The sequence below is a fragment of the Mobula hypostoma genome, chromosome 7 (assembly GCF_963921235.1).
Source record: "Mobula hypostoma chromosome 7, sMobHyp1.1, whole genome shotgun sequence".
Classification (NCBI taxonomy): domain Eukaryota; kingdom Metazoa; phylum Chordata; class Chondrichthyes; order Myliobatiformes; family Myliobatidae; genus Mobula; species Mobula hypostoma.
This window is the reverse complement of record NC_086103.1, coordinates 182,969,399-182,989,337: the sequence shown is the minus strand read 5'-3', so window position 1 is coordinate 182,989,337 and position 19,939 is coordinate 182,969,399. Positions and strand designations below refer to the sequence as shown.

At 49.6% G+C, this 19,939-nt stretch overlaps 1 protein-coding gene across 1 annotated transcript in view; it reads right to left on the bottom strand.

The window, feature by feature from the left end:
* slco2b1 (solute carrier organic anion transporter family, member 2B1) overlaps positions 1 to 19,939 on the bottom strand; it is a 102,233-nt gene that overhangs the window by 49,968 nt on the left and 32,326 nt on the right. The window contains exons 2-3 of the mRNA XM_063054690.1: positions 14,250 to 14,425; positions 12,017 to 12,154 (exon numbers count right to left, since the gene is read on the bottom strand). Of these exons, the coding sequence (XP_062910760.1) occupies positions 12,017 to 12,154; positions 14,250 to 14,342 (231 nt within the window). The 5' untranslated portion in view covers positions 14,343 to 14,425. The remainder of the gene's footprint in view (positions 1 to 12,016; positions 12,155 to 14,249; positions 14,426 to 19,939) is intronic.

The window sequence follows — 19,939 nt, the reverse complement described above, 5'->3', positions numbered from 1 at the left end:
ACGCACACTTGCCAGATCATTTCTGATACCATCAAAATTGGCCTTTCTCCGATTTAGAATCTCATCCCATGGACCAGACCTTTCTTTTGACAAATTTAATTTGAAACTAATGGCATTGTGATCACTAGTTGCAAAGTGTTCACCTACTCCAACTTCTGTCATGTAGCCTGTCTCATTCTCTAACAGCAGACCCAGTATCGAGCACCCTCTCATTGGGATTTCTATGTACTAATTAAGGAAACTTTCCTGAACACATTTGACAAATTCTGCCCCATCTAGTCCTTTTACGGAATGGAAGTCCCTGTCAATGCGGAAAGTTAAAATCACCCACTATAACAACTTTGTTTCTTGCATCAGTCTGCAATCCCCCTACTACTTTTTCCTCTAAATCGCTCAGCCTGTTGGGCTGTAATATAGCCCCATTAATGTGGTCATCCCTTTCTTATTCCTCAGTTCCACCCATAATGCCTCACTAAATCTGCTCTTCAGTCTGTCCTGACTGAGCAATGCCGTGACATTTTCTACGATTATTAATGCTACCCCTGCTCCTTTAACCCCTCCTGACCTGTCGCATAGAAAACAATGGAAGCCCGGAATACTGATCTGCCAGTCCCATTGCTCCTGCAACCAAGTCTCACTAAAGGCTACAATATCTGTTCTGGCGCTCTGATTCCCATCCCCCTGCAACTCTAGCTTGAACGCCCCCCCCCCCCCCCCGCCGCCCCGACAGGATGCAGCACTAGCAAACCTTCCTGGCCATATCCACCTAACCTTTCCGATCCGCATACCTGTCCAAAGATCTCTTAAATATTGTAATTGTACCTGCCCTGACCATTTCCTTTGGTGGTTTGTTCCATAAACCTACAACCCTCTGTGCGAAAGATTTGCCCTTTGCGGTCCCTTGTAAATCCTTCCCCTCAGCATAAATCACGGTTTGGACTCCAAAACCTTGTTTGGACCCTGGAAGAAGACTGTAGTTAATCACCATTCTGATTCTCCTCATGATTTTATAAACTTTTCAATGGCCATCCTTCAGCTTTTTACACTGAGGCTGGGTGAGACTTGAACTAGAGGTTATAGGTTAAGGGTGAAAGGTGAAACATTTAAGGGAAGCTGAGGGGGGACTTCTTCACTCAGGGGGTGGTGAGAGTGTGGAACAAGCTGCCAGCACAAGTGGTGGAAGCAAGTTCAATTTCAATACTTAAGAGAAATTTTGGATAGGTACATGGATGGGAAATGTATGGAAGGGTAGAGTCCAGGTGCAGGTCGATGGCACTAAACAGAATAAGAGTTCGTCATGAACTAGATGGGCTGAAGGGCATGTTTCTATGCTGTGGTGCTCTTTGACTCCATGACTTGGAGACCAGAGTCCAACAAAAAGTTTACACCTTCTGACTTGGGGGTGTGCAGACTGAAAACAAGGAGGAAATAATTATTGCTGATCTTTTTGGTGATCCTGTCATAACTTGGCAGCTGTCAACACATATTATCTGTAATTACTTATCTGCATTGAAGCAAGCCGAGGCTGCACAAAAAATAAAATCAAGCTATAATGGTTGTTTGGCAGGTGCTGGAATGCTCTGTCGATTATTTCCAGAGTGGGGGATTTTCAGTCAGATTACTATTACAAACAAGTCGCTTTGACTTTTAAGCTGGGGAAGTTGCCTTCAAAGGTGACATATGTTTATTATTTATTTAGAGGGAGAGTGCAGACCAGACCCTTCCAGCCCAATGAACTTGACCGTCCAGCATCCCCCGCTTTTTAACCCTAGCCTAATCATAGGACAATTTACAATGACCAACCAAGCTACTAACCGGTTTGTTTTCAGAATGTGGGAGGAAACCTGAGCTCCCGGAGGAATCCCATGTGCTCACGGGGAGGAACATACAAACTCCTTGCGGGTATCGTCGGAATTGAACTCCCAGCTCTGACACCCTGAGTTGTAATGGCGTGGCGCTAACTGTTATGCTACCGTGGCCCCCAGGAGTGAACTTGTAGACCACAGAGCGTGTCCTGTGACGGCTCTCAGATGGCGACGGGATGGCGTATGGGAGGAAGATAGATCAGCTGGTCGAGTGGTGCCGCGCCAACATCCTCGCACTCAATATTAACAGGACCAAGGGAGTGATTGTGAACTTCAGGAAAGGGAAGTCAGGAGGACACACACCAATCCTCATTGCGGGGTCAACAGTGGAAAAGGTGAGCAGCCTCAACATCTCAGAGGATCTGTCCTGGGCCCAACATATTGATATAATCACAAAGAACGAACAACAGTGGCTATACTTCGTTAAGAGTTTCAGGTCACCAAAGACTCTAGCAAATTTCTACAGATGTACCAGGGAGAACACTCTGACTGTCTGGGATGGAGGCTCCAATGAAAGGATCACAAGAGGCTTCAAAGAGCTACAGACTCAGCTATCTCCATCACAGGCACAGCCCAGCCCATCATCACGGACACCTTGAACAGGTGATGTCTCAAGAAGGCGGCCTCCATTACAAAGGACCCTCACCACCCAGGTCATGTCCTCTTCTCATTGTTAGCATCAGCGATGAGGTACAGGAGCCACGAGACACACGTCCAACGATTCAGGAACAGTTTCTTTCCCTCCGCCATCAGAATTCTGAAGGGACAATGAACCCATGGACACTACCTCACAATTCCTCGTTTACCCTACTTATTTGTTCAGAAACCACACACAAGATGCAGGAGGAACTCAGCGAGTCAGATAGCATCCATGGAGAGGAACACACAGTTGTTACGGGGTCCTGAATTACCCGAATGAACTGTGCTCGATTACCCCCATGATCTGTGCTTTTGAAAAGAGAGAGAGTTATTTAACACCGACATCTTGTTTTTAAGAGAGAGAGGAGAAGACTGCTCACAGTATGTTTACATTTCTATAAGGACGCTGCCTGCTTGGAAATTCTTACAGACAGAGAAGGGAGGAGTTGTTTAAAAGACAGTTGGTACTCAGCACGGGGAGATAAATAGAAGGTCAGACGATAGACCTCAGACACATAGTTTTGGACACTGAATGAGCTTTTTTGTGCCCACAGAAAAAGTGGGTTTTGGAGGATCGATCAGGCAGATCGATCAGTGGCTCTTGCAGTGTGAACAGGGCGTGACCGGTGGGGAGTTATTTGTGTATCCAACCCTCGCCTGGGTTGATAGCTCTACACAGAAGAATGGTCCCCTTTTGTTGTGGTCACAGTCGGTGACTTCTAAAGCAAGGGTCCCCAACCTTTTTTTGCACTATGGACCAGTTTAAAATTGACAATATTCTTGCGGACCGGCTGACCTGTAGGGTTGCCAACAGACAAGAGCAGCAGTCAAATATGTTGTGTTTACTCAGAGAAAGACTACAATGACCATGAAGTCTTGCGCGGGCACCAGTGCGCATGTGTGACCTGCACGTGCGTGTACCTGCCGATTTTTTTTCTGCAAGTCGTTTTCGGTGATTTTGTTCGGGGGGGGGGTATTAATCATGACCGGAATATAGGTGATAAGTGGCTAATACACTCAATTTCATTTCTAAAAAGGGTTTATCTAACGAATTTAATATTAAACACACAACGCATATTTTCCTTGCATAGATATAGTGATAAGTCAATTATCGGGGAGGACAGGGGAGCTTGAAGTAAGTGTTGAACGAACTTCCAGTAGAAGTGGTAGAAGCAGATTCGATATTATCATTTAAAGAAAAATTGGATGGGTATATGGACAGGAAAGGAATGGAGGGTTATGGGCTGAGTGCAGGTCAGTGGGACTAGGTGAGAGTAGCGTTCGGCATGGACTAGAAGGGCAGAGATGGCCTGTTTCTGTGCTGTAATTGTTATATCGTTATATAAGTCACTTATAAGTCAATAGCATCATAACAATTTATGTAATGTTTGGATATTAAACACACAGCACATATTTTCCCTGTATGAATATATAAAATCATTGCAACACACCAAGATCGCTGAATCAGATGTGAATCAGTTTTCCTGCAACAACAGGGTCCTATCGAGGGATGATGGGAGACAGTGATACTCGAAGGGGGTTCCTTATGTCCAGTCTATTCTGCAATTTAGTTTTCGTTGCATTCATTGCAGAAAACTCCGCTTCACAGAAAAATGTTGGAAATGGAAGCAACGTTTTCAGTGCTTTCGTGACTATCTCAGGATAATTAGCCTTGACTTTGATCCAGAATGCCGGCAGAGATGTTATGTCAAACATACTTTTCAGCCTGCCGTCATTTGCAAGCTCGAGAAGTTGATCTCCTTCCGGCACTGACATGGATGACACCCGGGTAATGACCTTGCGTGTGTTCAAGCTCAACAGTGCGTGACAGGGAATGAGGAAAGGTGCAGCTGACTCATATTGCCAAATCACATCGTTTCCTCGCGGCCCGGTAGCACATGCTTTGCGGCCCGGTGGTTGGGGACCGCTGTAAAGGATTTCGGAGGACAACGGGAAGATCGACGGCGTCATCTCACCTGAAGACTCAGATCTCTCTCCCCATCACTATTCAACTCAATACCACAAACTGAACTGAACTTTACTCATCATCATAACACTGTATTTATTTACTCCTAGACTTGAAGAAGCTTGGTTTTCATATATTTCCACACTTACTGATATACTTACTTATACATATTCATTGCTAATCTGTTTGATATATCTGCATTTATATTACTGTATTGAGTAGTTACTAAGAAATATTATTAGTTAATAGCAATACCGGACTCCAAAGTGTTTTCCATCTCTGCTGGATCTTTAACCCGTCACGGGGTACATGACACAGTCGACAACATTTTTTTTTGTTTGTTGTAACTTACAGTAATTTTGCTACACCTGCACTGTACCGCGACCAAAAAACAGCACATATCACAAACTAAGTCAAGTATAACGAAGCTGATCATGAGGGCCTTTAGTATGAGTGAGAACTTAAATCAGAGAACAAAAGCAGTACAGCACAGCAACTGTCAACCCACAATTGCTGCTAATTTAAACTGCATGTTTAGACAGCCAGATAAAGGTGCTGAGAACAGAGAGAGAGATGGACAATACACAGGCAGAAGGGAATACTTTACTATGGCACCAATAGCTTATTTGTTCTGGCACAGAATTGTGGGAAATAGGCCTGTACGAGTGTGGCCAGGTTCCACCTGCCAGCACCTCACTGTGTCTCTCATTCTTGCCTGCTCACGTCTCTGTCATGGAGCCTCGTGAATTTAAAGGTCAGGATGAGCTTAATATATCACACCGAAACAGTCAGTGAAATGTGTCACAGTGCGTGAGTGATGGAGACAGTCTACGGACTGACCCGGGGGCAGCCTGCAAGTATCGCCGTGTTTCAGAAGTCAGCAGAGCCTGCCCACAACATGCTAATCAGTACTTCCTTGGAAAGTGGGAGGGAACCCAGCTCCTTTAGGAACCCACGTACAAACTCCTCAGCGGCAGGTGGGTGCAGTTGAACCCGATCAGTGGTCAGTGGCACTGGAAGGCAGTTCGCTTACCATTGTGTTAAGAGGGTTTATTTCTACTTCTATCACTTCCCCTGGGCCCTGTCAGCCAGGTCTAGGCACCCATCATTCTCTGTTCCCCGTCACCCAACTCTCCATGTTTCCCATCACCCACCCAACTCCCCGTGTTCCCTGTCACCCTCCCAACTCTCCGCTTTCCCCGTCACCCACCGCTCCATGTTCCCCGTCACCCACCCACCACCTCATGTTCCCCGTCACGCACCCAACTCTCCACGTTCCCCATCACCCACCTCTCCGTGTTCCCCATCACCCACCCACCGCCTCGTGTTCCACGTCACCCACCCATCTCTCCACGTTCCCCGCCACCCTCCCAACTCTCCGCGTTCCCCGTCACCCACCTCTCCGTGTTCCCCGTCACCCACCCAACTCTCCACGTTCCCCGTCACCCTCCCAACTCCCCGTGTTCTCTGTCAACCACCCACCACCTCGTGTTCCCCGTCACCCACCCAACTCTCCGCGTTCGCTGTCACCCACCCACTGCCTCGTGTTCCCCGTCACCCACTCACCTCTCCACGTTCCCCGACACCCTCCCAACTCCCCGTGTTCTCTGTCACCCTCCCAAATCTCCACGTTCCCCGTCACCCACCTCTCCGTGTTCCCCGTCGCCCACCTCTCCGTATTCCCCATCACCCACCCACCGTCTCGTGTTCCCCGTCACCCACCCACCACCTCGTGTTCCCCATCACCCACCTCTCCGTATTCCCCATCACCCACCCACCGTCTCGTGTTCCCCGTCACCCACCCACCACCTCGTGTTCCCCATCACCCACCTCTCCGTGTTCCCCGTCAACCACCCACCGCCTCGTGTTCCCCGTCACCCACCCACCTCTCCATGTTCCCTGTCACCCTCCCAACTCTCTGCTTTCCCCGTCACCCAACTCTCCGCTTTCCCTGTCACCCACCGCTCCATGTTCCCCGTCACCCACCCACCACCTCATGTTCCCCGTCACCCACCCAACTCTCCACATTCCCCATCACCCACCTCTCCGTGTTCCCCATCACCCACCCACCGCCTCGTGTTTCACGTCACCCACCCATCTCTCCATGTTCCCCGCCACCCTCCCAACTCTCCGCGTTCCCCGTCACCCACCTCTCCGTGTTCCCCGTCACCCACCCAACTCTCCACGTTCCCCGTCACCCTCCCAACTCCCCGTGTTCTCTGTCAACCACCCACCACCTCGTGTTCCCCGTCACCCACCCAACTCTCCGCGTTCGCTGTCACCCACCTCACCATGTTCCCTGTCACCCTCCCAACTCTCTGCTTTCCCCGTCACCCAACTCTCCGCTTTCCCTGTCACCCACCGCTCCATGTTCCCCGTCACCCACCCACCACCTCATGTTCCCCGTCACCCACCCAACTCTCCACGTTCCCCATCACCCACCTCTCCGTGTTCCCCATCACCCACCCACCGCCTCGTGTTCCACGTCACCCACCCATCTCTCCACGTTCCCCGCCACCCTCCCAACTCTCCGCGTTCCCCGTCACCCACCTCTCCGTGTTCCCCGTCACCCACCCAACTCTCCACGTTCCCCGTCACCCTCCCAACTCCCCGTGTTCTCTGTCAACCACCCACCACCTCGTGTTCCCCGTCACCCACTCACCTCTCCACGTTCCCCGACACCCTCCCAACTCCCCGTGTTCTCTGTCACCCTCCCAAATCTCCACGTTCCCCGTCACCCACCTCTCCGTGTTCCCCGTCGCCCACCTCTCCGTATTCCCCATCACCCACCCACCGTCTCGTGTTCCCCGTCACCCACCCACCACCTCGTGTTCCCCATCACCCACCTCTCCGTGTTCCCCGTCAACCACCCACCGCCTCGTGTTCCCCGTCACCCACCCACCTCTCCATGTTCCCTGTCACCCTCCCAACTCTCTGCTTTCCCCGTCACCCAACTCTCCGCTTTCCCTGTCACCCACCGCTCCATGTTCCCCGTCACCCACCCACCACCTCATGTTCCCCGTCACCCACCCAACTCTCCACGTTCCCCATCACCCACCTCTCCGTGTTCCCCATCACCCACCCACCGCCTCGTGTTCCACGTCACCCACCCATCTCTCCACGTTCCCCGCCACCCTCCCAACTCTCCGCGTTCCCCGTCACCCACCTCTCCGTGTTCCCCGTCACCCACCCAACTCTCCACGTTCCCCGTCACCCTCCCAACTCCCCGTGTTCTCTGTCAACCACCCACCACCTCGTGTTCCCCGTCACCCACCCAACTCTCCGCGTTCGCTGTCACCCACCTCACCATGTTCCCTGTCACCCTCCCAACTCTCTGCTTTCCCCGTCACCCAACTCTCCGCTTTCCCTGTCACCCACCGCTCCATGTTCCCCGTCACCCACCCACCACCTCATGTTCCCCGTCACCCACCCAACTCTCCACGTTCCCCATCACCCACCTCTCCGTGTTCCCCATCACCCACCCACCGCCTCGTGTTCCACGTCACCCACCCATCTCTCCACGTTCCCCGCCACCCTCCCAACTCTCTGCGTTCCCCGTCACCCACCTCTCCGTGTTCCCCGTCACCCACCCAACTCTCCACGTTCCCCGTCACCCTCCCAACTCCCCGTGTTCTCTGTCAACCACCCACCACCTCGTGTTCCCCGTCACCCACCCAACTCTCTGCGTTCGCTGTCACCCACCCACTGCCTCGTGTTCCCCGTCACCCACTCACCTCTCCACGTTCCCCGACACCCTCCCAACTCCCCGTGTTCTCTGTCACCCTCCCAAATCTCCACGTTCCCCGTCACCCACCTCTCCGTGTTCCCCGTCGCCCACCTCTCCGTATTCCCCATCACCCACCCACCGTCTCGTGTTCCCCGTCACCCACCCACCACCTCGTGTTCCCCATCACCCACCTCTCCGTGTTCCCCGTCAACCACCCACCGCCTCGTGTTCCCCGTCACCCACCCACTCTCCATGTTCCCTGTCACCCTCCCAACTCTCCGCGTTCCCCATCACCCATCCAACTGTCCGCGTTCCCCGTCACCGACCGCCTCGTGTTGCCCATCACCCACCGCCTCGTGTTCCCCATCACCCATCCATCTCTCCGTGTTCCCCGTCACCCACCCAAGTCTCCGCGTTCCCCGTCACCCAACTCTCTGTGTTCCCCGTCACTCAACTCTCCGTGTTCCCCGTCGCCCACCTCTCCATATTCCCCATCACCCACCCACTGCCTCGTGTTCCCCGTCACCCACCCAACTCTCCATGTTCCCTGTCACCCACCCACCACCTCGTGTTCCCCGTCACCCACCCAACTCTCTGTGTTCCCCGTCACCCACCACCGTGTGTTCCCTGTCACCCATCCATCTCTCTGCGTTCCCCGTCACCCACCCAACTCTCTGCATTCCCCAACACCCTCCCAACTCTCCGCGTTCCCCGTCACCCTCCCAACTCTCCGCGTTCCCCGTCACCCACCTCTCCGTGTTCCCCGTCACCAACCCACCGCCTCGTGTTCCCCGTCACTCATCTCTCCGCGTTCCCTGTCACCCACCCACCGCCTCGTGTTCCCCATCACCCACCTCTCCATGTTCCCCGTCACCCACCCATCTCTCCGTGTTCCCCGTCACCCACCCAACTCTCCGCGTTCCCCGTCACCCACCCAACTCTCCGCATTCCCCATCACCCACCTCTCCGCGTTCTCCGTCACCCACCCAACTCTCCGTGTTCCCCGTCACCCACCTCTCCGTGTTCTCCGTCACTAACCCATTTCTCTGCATTCCCTGTCACCCACCCACCGCCTCGTGTTCCCCATCACCCATCTCTCCACGTTCCCCATCACCCACCACACTCTCTTCCAGCCTCCCACCGCTCTCTGCTCTCCACACCCACCACTCTTTGTTCTGGACACACACCACCCTCTGAGTAAAGAAGCCCCCATGTGAATCTTTTTCAAACTTTGCCCACTGCGTACTCTGGTATTTGACATTATCTCTCCTGGGAGGAAGATACTGTCTGTCCAGTCTACCTATGCCTATCATAACGTTAATCACTTCTCTCAGTCGTCCCCTCAGTCCCTGCTGCTCCAGAGAAAATAATTCCCAATCAGAATCATATCACTAACATGTTGTGAAATTTATAGGAAGAGGCGCAGTCGACGTTTCAGGCCGAGACCCTTCGTTAGTCCTGATGAAGGGTCTCGGCCTGAAACGTCGACTGCGCCTCTTCCTATAGATGCTGCCTGGCCTGCTGCGTTCACCAGCAACTTTGATGTGCGTTGCTTGAATTTCCAGCATCTGCAGAATTCCTGTTGTTATGTTGTGAAATTTGTTGTTTTGTAGGGTAATACATTTCAATACTTAAAACGTACTAGATTATAATAAGAAATGCAAAAAAATAAATAAGTAGTACCAAAAGGGAGAAGAAAATACCGAGGTAGTGCTCATGGGTTCAGAAATCTGATGGCGGAGGGGAAGGATCTGTTCCTAAGACACTGAATGTGGGTGTTCAGGCTCCTGTGCCTCCTCCCTGATGGTAGCAATGAGGAGAGTGCCCAGTATCCAAGTTTGTCACAAAAATACACCAAATACTTGAAAGGAAGTTGGACGGCAACACAGATAGGAAAAGTTTAGAGGAAATGGGACAAGCACTGTCCCTCTATCAGGGAAAGGGATGTGCCTGGATTAGTTTTCGATCAGCATGGATCAATTGGGCCGAATAGCCTTTTCCCATAGTGATTAAATTTACAGATTATCTTTATTTGTCCACATGTACATCGAAATATCAAAAGATAGAGAAACGTGTCTTTGTATCAACAACCAACACAGTCCAAGGATGTGCTGGGGGCAGCCCGCAAGCACCGTGATTCCGGTGCCAACCCAGCACGCGCACAACTCACTAACACTAACCGGCACGTGTTTGGAAAGTGGGAGGAATCCGGAGCACACGGAGGAAACACACACACAGTCAGGAGAACGTGCAAACGCCTTGCAGACAGCGGCAGGAATTGAACCCAGGTCGCTGGAACTCTTACAGCGTTACCTGAACCGCTACGTTCCGGTGCTTCCCTATAAATCTGATGCGTGTCTGTTGCAGTTCCTTCTCCCACACATGGCAGGAAGTTACTAGTCACCAATCATACTTCAGATGGGTGTGGGTTTCTGATTTCCACACTGAATACACGGAATTAGGGAGGTTTCAGTTACAGAGTCAAAATTAATCATCTGAGTCCAGATTAACTATCCATACCCTTTCAACGCCAAATCCTGCATCACTCCTACACGAATCCCATTTCACTCTCCCCACGTTCCCACCAACTGCACCCTCCCCCAATTTCCACCACTCGCCCACGCACTAGGGGCAATTTGCAGCGTCCAGTTAACCCACCGACTCTGCACGTCTTTGGGAGACACACAAGACCACAGACGCTGGAGTCTGGAGCAACGAGGCACAACCAGGGCAGCACAGCCGCGTATTAGTTAGCACAGCGCTCCACAAAGCCTGCGACCCAGGTTCGATTCCCGCTGTTGTCTGTAAGGAGTTTGAACAATCTCCCCTGTGACCGTGCGGGTTTCCTCTGGGTGCTCAGGATTCCTCCCATAGTCCAACGGTTTACTGGTTAGTAGATTAATTGGTCACATTGGTGTAATCGGCTCGTTGGGCCAGAAGGGCGTGTTGCAATTCTGTACTCCAAAATTACAAAAAGTAAAAAAGCCATCTGCTGGGGAACTCAACGGGTCGAGCAGCATCTGTGGGAGGTGGGGCGCGGGGGGAAGAACTATTGATGTTTCAGGTTGAAACCTTGCATCAGGATTAATGGGAAAGGGAGAGGGGAGATGGCCAGCACACAGGCACCTCCTGTACCTAATAAAGTGGCCACTGAGTGAATGTTTCTGCTGCTGAAGCCCATCCACTTCAAGGATTGATGTGCTCTGCACATCACTGCTGTAACAGTGGGTATTTCAGTTACTGTCGCCTTCCTGTCAGCTTGAACCAATCTGGCCATTCTCCTCTGACCTCCCTCATTAACAAGGCATTTTCACCCACAGAACTGCGCACAGGAAAAAAAAACTAGATTTTTTTTTGGCTTTCACAGCATTCTCTGTAAACTCTACAGACTGTTTCGCGTGAAAATCCCAGGAGATCAGCTGTTTCTGAGATACTCAAACCACCCCGTCTGGCACCAAGAATCATTCTACAGTCACTTTGATCACATTTCTTCCCCATTCTGATGTTGGTTTGAACAACAACTGAACCTCTTGACCACGTCTGCATGCGTTTATGCATTGAGTAGCTGCCACGTGATTGGCTGATTTGATATTTGCATTAATGAGCAGGTGTACAAGTGCACTTAATAAAGTGGCCACTGCGGGTACATTCCACAAGGGTCTTTTGAACTTCAGAAATCATTGGAGAAGTCCTCTGGATCTCCAGCTTGGTAAAGTAGCGACACCAAGGATGGGGCAGGGTGCAGGAGTGTCCTGGAATTTTGTTATGATTCTACAGCCTGCCGCCCACCTCCCCCACCACTCAGCCTCTGACACATACCTCATTGAGGGAGGAGAGCATCCCCGAGTTCTGGCTGGTCATCCCAAATCGCTTCTCAACGGTAGAGATGATGCTCTTCATGTACCCAGACACCAGGAGCTGGGAGAGCTGCAGGAGTCCGTGACACAGAACGAAAAACTGGAGCAGGAAGAAAGATAAGAGAGAGGCCATTCTGAGTTAGAGATATCCTGCTGTCCCTGGCAGATCAAGTTTTAGAAGTATTTATTTATTGATTTAGAGATACAGTGCGTAACAGGCCCCTCCAACCCAACAGCCAAACTGCCCAGCAACCCACCTATTTGACCCTAACCTAATCACATGACCAATTAATCTGCTAACCGACTCATGTTTGGACTGTGGGAAGAAACCAGAGAACCCAGAGGAAGCCCGTAATAAGGAACCTACAAACTTGCTTACAGAGGACAACGGAATTGAACTCCGAACTCCGATGCCCGAAGCCGCAATACTGCGCTAACCGCCAGGCTACCATCACGCCCCCCCACAGAGTGTTCCGCAATGCCTGAGAAAGTCCATGAGGTGACTTGCCTTTATGGTCAACGGAGGGGCAAGGTGAGGCTATAGAGAGCAGGATATCAAGGACTGTGCTGGGGGCAGCCTGTTCCGATGGCCACACTGCATGGTCACAACTCAGTAACCCTAGCCCGTACCATCTTTGGACTGTGGGAGGAAACCCACGCGGTCACTGGAAGAACATATAATCTCCTTACAGACGGCGGCAGGGATCCCGCTGTGGGGGGAGTGAAGAGCACAGCTCTTGGTGTGCACATAATGGACGATCTAACCTGGACCCATAGCTCCTCCTCATTAGTCAAGAAGGCACAGCAGCGACTACACTTTCTGAGGAGATGGAGGCTCTCCCGCCCCCCTCTAACAAACTTCTACAGAGGCACCATCAAGAGTACCCTGTCTGGCTGCATCATTGTGTGGAAGGGAAGCAGCAAGGCATCAGATCGCAAGACCGTACAGAGGACAGTATAAACTGCCGTGAGGATCACCGGGGTCTTGTCTCCCAGTTGTGACATTTACTGGGAACATTGTGCACGAAGGGCCCAAAGCATCATTGAGGATCGCTACCACCATCCCACAATTTCTTTGACCCACTATCGCCGGGAAGGAGGTCCAGGAGCATCAGGACTAGGACTGCCAGACTGGGTAACAGCTTCTTCCCTCAGGCAGTGAGACTAATGAATACCCTGTCACCTCCAAGGTCCGATCGCTGGGATAAGCTGTTTATTGTTTACTGTTTACCTGTGCTGCTCACTACACATGCATTTTCAATTATATTTTATTAACCTATTTATGGTAATATTTTGTTTTAGGTGCTGTGTGAGATAAATGTTTTGTGGGTGCATCATGGTCCAGGGGAACGACATTTCATTTGGTTGTATGTAAGGGGGTTTCGTCTCTTATGTTACTGCGTAGGCTAATTAAAATGGCTTCTTTGTTATGTTAAATGCTGAGAAAGTCTCTAGCTAGACATTTGCTTGGGTTAATACAGACAGCAGGGTGCTATTAGCCAATGGGTGTCCATGTTATCGTTTTTTTTTGGGTGATAATGCTGTATCATATGACTGGGGACGGGGTTTTTGGCGGAGAGTCGGAGGAGAGACGGGGAGTTGGAGGAGAGATGGAGAGTCGGAGGAGAGACGGGGAGGACGACGGATGTGCAGAAAGGCTCCGGTCGATCACTCCGGGTGGTCCTGAGCCATGAGTCGACAGGATCCGGGTGGTCATCAGGAATTGATTGAGCTCCAACGGATGTGCACAAAGAACTTGGACTTTGATAAGTCTGGCCCCTTTTTTTTTCCATTACTTCCTTTTCTGTATTGAATTTATATTAATTTCATAGACTTAGTAATATCTACAAAGTGTACTTGGTAAAACGTACTGGGTGTACTGGCTGATTGATGTTTGGGATTGATTCGAGTGGCAGTGATGCGGCAACCGACTCCGTGGGAAGCGTTGAGGCAGGTGCTGGGCGGGATTTCCCCTAGACATATACGAGCCAATATAGCTGAGCATTACATGTATTTATGTACAGTCAGACGAGAATAAATTGCCTTCTTCGATGTCTGAGAAAATCCGCAAGAGCACCTTCTTTCATATTCAATGGAGGGGTGAGGTGAAGTTACAGAACATAAAAGGTAACAGGGAGCAAAACCTGGGAGGTGTGAAGCCCAGGGCAGTTACGTTCTACAGACTCTGCACTCACCTTTATGCTGTTGAAAGGGTTGACACTGCGTCTTCTGGGCCTCTCCTCCTGGCTGGACTTGGACACAACAGGTGGATGTCCCGTAATCCCCATCCTGACAAATGGTGTCACTCCGTCACCTGAGAGAGAGAGAGAGAGACGAGAGGGAGAGAGAGACTGAGAGACTGAGGGGAGAGCTGGTGGGAGAGAGACAGAGACCAAAGAGAGAGTAGAGAGAATGTGGAAGAGAGAGAGACGGGGCAGCGACAGAGAGAGTGCGAGAGGGAGTGTGAACAAGAGAGGGTGCGAGGGGGGAGGGAGTGAAGGGGTGGGAGAAAGAGAGAGAAAGAGAGAAAGAGAAAAAGAAAGGATTGGGGTGAGAATAGTTATTTTAGTTGTAGTTTAACTTTATGTTTGTATTTTTATAAATCACTTATATACATGTAATTGTTCTATAATTTTTCCCGTAATTATGATACAGATGCTTTTTTTAAAAAACTTCTTAGTTTTCAGTAGCAGGTGTCACTCAACATGATTCTGGCCATGTCACAGGATAATTGTTATCATTGGAATTATTTGTTAAATCTAATCCGAGATTGAGATAACCACCACTCCTTTTTCCTTTGTCTTTTCTTGTGCTCACAACTCCTCCCTCTCATTTGTTCTCCTTTCCCGTAACATTTCTTAAAACGTATACAAGCAACAAGTTTGGGTGGCACGGTGGCATCAGAGTTCAACCCTGTCATCCTCTGTCAGCAGTATAAACACTCAGCCATGAGCACATGGGTTCTTTCCCAGGTGATCTGGATTCATCTCACATTCCTCTGACTAGTCTAGGGTTAAATCGGAAGGTATCGGACAGAGTGGCTCGAAGGGCCAATTCCATGTTGTATCCAAATAATAAATAAATAAATGCATTCCAAAGCCGTACCAGTCAGCAGGTTAATTGGTCATTGTAAATTGTCCTGTAATTAGGCCAGGGTACCCCATTCGTTATTTATTTATATACACACATTCTTTTTCTCTCTCTCCTTTTTCTCCCTCTGTCCCTCTCACTATACCCCTTGCCCATCCTCTGGGTTTTCCCCTGCCCCTTTTCCTTCTCCCTGGGCCTCCTGTCCCATGATCCTCTCATACCCCTTTTGCCTATCACCTGTCCAGCTCTCGGCTCCATCCCTCCCCCTCCTGTCTTCTCCTATCATTTTGGATCTCCCCCTCCCCCTCCCACTTTCAAATCTCTTACTCACTCTTCCTTCAGTTAGTCCTGACGAAGGGTCTCGGCCTGAAACGTCGACTGTACCTCTTCCTAGAGATGCTGCCTGGCCTGCTGCATTCACCAGCAACTTTGATATGTGTGGCTTGAATTTCCAGCAGCCGTGGATTTCCTCGTGTCAGGGTTAAATAGGTGGGTTGCTGGGTATGTGTCTCACTGGGCTGGAAGGGCCTGTTCTACACTGTATCTCCAAACAAAAAGTAAAAATAATGGTCATAACGACCCAAGACACAGGAGAAAAATAAGGAACTGGCAGTGAATTCTGGAAAATAGGAAGAAAGAAAAATTCAGAAAGAGCTATTGATGTCATCACGTGATGATTATGTGAAGCAAAGAGGTGGAGTCAGAGTGGACAGCCAGTATCTTTTCCCCAGAGCAGTAATATCATATATGAGCAGGCACAATTTTAAAGTGATGAGAGGAAAGAGGGCCCGTACCCACAGCACCGGGGGGGGGGGGGTCCCGTACCAATGCGCACCTGGAGGGCCCGTACCCACAGCACCGGATGGGTCTATACCGACTGCACCAGACACATCTATACTGAGCTGTCCTATGTACACCCGTGCCAGAATTTTTGCCACTGCCCCAGATCTCCTGAAGACATATCACTTGCCACAGTAATGTGGGAGTGGGAAGGAGATTTGAAGAAAAATGTAATGAAAAACGTGACAGAGACTTCAAAAATAGCCAGTAATTGACCAAAGAACGTGCTATAAAATCAGCACAACATCACCGGCTGAAGGGCCTGGACTGCACTGTACTGGAATATGTTCCACACTCAGTTGTCACTTCATTAGGCACACCCTGCACGCCTGCTCATTAATGCAAATATCTAATCAGTCAATGATGTGGCAGCTACTCAATCCATAAAAGCATGCAGACAAGGTCAAGAGGTTCAGTTGTTGTTCAGACCAAACATCAGAATGGGGAGGAAATGTGATCTAAGTGACTTTGTCTGTGGAATGATTGCTGGTGCCAGACAGGGTGGTTTGAGTATCTCAGAAACTGCTGATCTGAGATTTTCATGCACAACAGTCTGCACAAAAATCTCCAGTGAGCTGCAGCTCCATGGGCAAAAACGCCTTGTTAATGAGAGAGGTCGGAGGAGAATGGCCAGACTGGTTCACGCTGACAGGAAGGTGACGGTAACTCAAATAACCACGTGTTACAGAAGAGAATCTCTGAATGCACAACGTGTCGAACCTTGAAGTGGACAGGCTACAACAGCAGAAGACCATGATCATACACTCTGCATCCACTTTATTAGGTACAGGAGATACATAATGGAGTGGCAATTGAGTGTAGGTTCACTGCATTCCTTCATGGGAAATACATCCTTACGTGGATTAGGAGATGGCAACAGTACACTATACCTCAGGCGCTCTCTCACCGAGCCCTATGTAATTGTGCATCAACATTTCACAGTTTACTACCATTCAAGCAACTTTCTTCCAATATTTCTTCACTATGAGTCAGAATTTGATTCATCGTCGACAGATACTAAGCCAAGTGTTAATCACTACCTGCATTACACAACTCCGCGGTGAAGAACAGGTCAAAATCAGAATCAGATTTATTAACGCTGGCCTCTGTCATGAAATTTGCGGATTTGCAGCAGCAGTACCTTCTTGGTGGCTGCCCAGCGTGGCCATCAATGACAGGTGTCACGTGACCGGCAACAATGACTATAGAATAGAGTCAGGTTTTATAAAACCAATCAAACATTTATTAAACTCTGCTCAATATAAAAAATAAACAAACGAAAATCTTAACCGGAAGTAAACTGCTATGCGGCCATTTAACAAACCGCTAAACTCAGTACTAGTTCTTAAAGCAATAAATGCGAAAACAGTTCTTAAAGAGGTAAATTCAAAAACAGTTCTTAGAATGGTAAATTCGAAAGTCCAAGAGATTTATACAGTCAATTAGGAGAGACTTTCCTGAAGTAAAGAATTCCTCGAAGACACGATGTCACTGCCAATCCCAGTTGGACCCTGCCTTGTCCGCAGGATTCACAATGGCAGAAGTAAAACAGTTTAAAGGCACTGACCTTTCCCTCTGGACACTAGATACTGCACAACCTTTCTGCTACTTTTAGCAGAGGCTATCTCATGCAGATCACTCTTTCTTGAACGAATTCAATAATGGTCGATCCTTTCAACCATCGAACGACTCCTTCCGGTTCCCGTCTTCACTCTCCAATACTACTGAAAAGGTACATCAACAAATCTGGCAGCTATTGGTTAAACTGCTGGCCCAACACTTTTGTACCTTACAATAGAACGTAAAACTCCGTTTTAAATCGAAACTGCGTCATAAGGCAAAGACGCGGCGGAGTGGAGTCTCTGGCTAACGTTCTAACCGGAAAACTAACTGCGTCACCAGGGGTCTACACTTATATACCTGGTGAGAACGGGTCATCACGTGACCTCACATCGGCGGGAAAATTACATCATGTGACCTCCGCAAGACCATTACATCATCCTCACAAGACAGTCACATGATATCCATGAGGTATGTAACACAGGACACCCCTGCAGGAGAGCCTTTCAAATGGAAAAAGCCATTGCACTGGGGCAGTTCCAGTCGCACGACCTCAGACGTCCGAGTCCAGCGCTACAAACAAGTATCACAAACCGGGGACGTCCTTGGTTGCAGTGGATGACCATGATGTCTTCTACATCCTGTCATGCCCTTCGTTCTCCACGAAGCGTTGTGGAACCGCCGTCCTGGCCGTTGGATCTCACTGTAGATCTCATCTGCCCAGTCCGCCAGAGCTGACTTCACGCACTAGGACAGGGATGTCCCTACCTCACTGGTGCGAGGCCTGTCGGCTATCCTCACCTGCTTTAGCCCACCAGTCGAGGCAGTGTACCAGGGTGGGGCGGCTGTCGCATGCAAACAGCTACTTCGAGCCACAGGTGAGAGCCGAGTGTCCAGTGGGGCCCAAAGGTGAAAGAGCTGCCCCTTCACCAGAGGTGCTACCCCTCCCTGGACACCCCACACACTACAGCAGTACAGCGCAACACAAAAATAACTAAAAATTACAATAAGAAATATATATGTAGAACAGAGACTAGTACCGCACAGAAACAGATCCTTCAGCCCACAATATTCTGTCAAATCAATTAAATAAGTAATCAAAATACACAATTTAATTTTTTTATATCAGTATGCAGGTGTCCCCCGCTTTTCAAACGTTCGCTTTACGAAACCTCACTGTTACGAAAGACCTACATTAGTACCCTGTTTTCGCTTTCAGAAGGTGTTTTCACTTTTACGAAGAAAGGCAGCGCTTGCCCCGAGCAGCCGCTCTGCCCCGGATTCGGAACGGCATTGCTTTAACACGTTGCATTGAGCAGCCGTTAGCAAGATGAGTTCTAAGGTGTCGGAAAAGCCTGAAAGAGTAAGGGTGTTACACTTAGCCTAAAACTAGATATAATTAAGCGTTTCGATCGTGGTGAACGAAGCAAGGACAAAGTGAATATGGCTTGTGGAAGCTGATGAAGATGAGGTTGAAGAGGTTTTGGCATCCCATGACCAAGAACTGATAGATGAAGAGCTGATGCAATTGGAAGAGGAAAGGATAACAATCGAAACCGAATGTAACCGAATGCAGAAAGCGAAGCAACTGCGTGAGATTTTCGCTGCAATGATAAAGTACGACTTTAATTTTGAAAGGGTACGTAGGTTTAGGGGATATTTGCAGGATGGTTTGAGTGCTTACAAACAACTGTATGATAGAAAAATGCGCGAGGCTCAGCAGTCAAGCAAGCCTTCCACATCAGCCACAGCAGGCGACGAACCTCGACCTTCGATCGAGGCGGGTAGTCACAGGAGATGAGCTGCCTGCCCTGATCGACGATGAGATGACACCCCCGTATCCCACCACCCCAACCCCCAGGCCCCGGACAGATACTGTACGGATTCGCGAAGAACACAGCGGTAGCCGGGAGGCACACAGCACATCTTTAAGAAAAAAGCCAAAATAAACATGCTAATTAATTAGGTGCTGCCTAGCACATAATTGTCGGCCCAGATCAGAGGCGATGCAATTGGCATGCTTTAACACGTTGCATTGAGCAGCCATTAGCAAGATGAGTTCTAAGGTGTCGGAAAAGCCTGAAAGAGTAAGGGTGTTACACTTAGCCTAAAACTAGACATAATGAAGCATTTCGATCGTGGTGAACGAAGCAAGGACAAAGTGAGTTTGGCTTGTGGAAGTTGACGAAGATGATGTTGGATGCAATTTTAACCAATTTCCCCCGGGATCAATAAAGTATGACTATGACTATGACTATGACTATGATCTGCGCCGACATTTATGCACCGGGCAGCACCTAATTAATTAGCATGTTTATTTCGGCTTTTTTCTTAAAGGTGTGCTGGATGCCTCCCGGCTACTGCTGTGTTCTTCGCAGCAATGTATCGGGTCGGC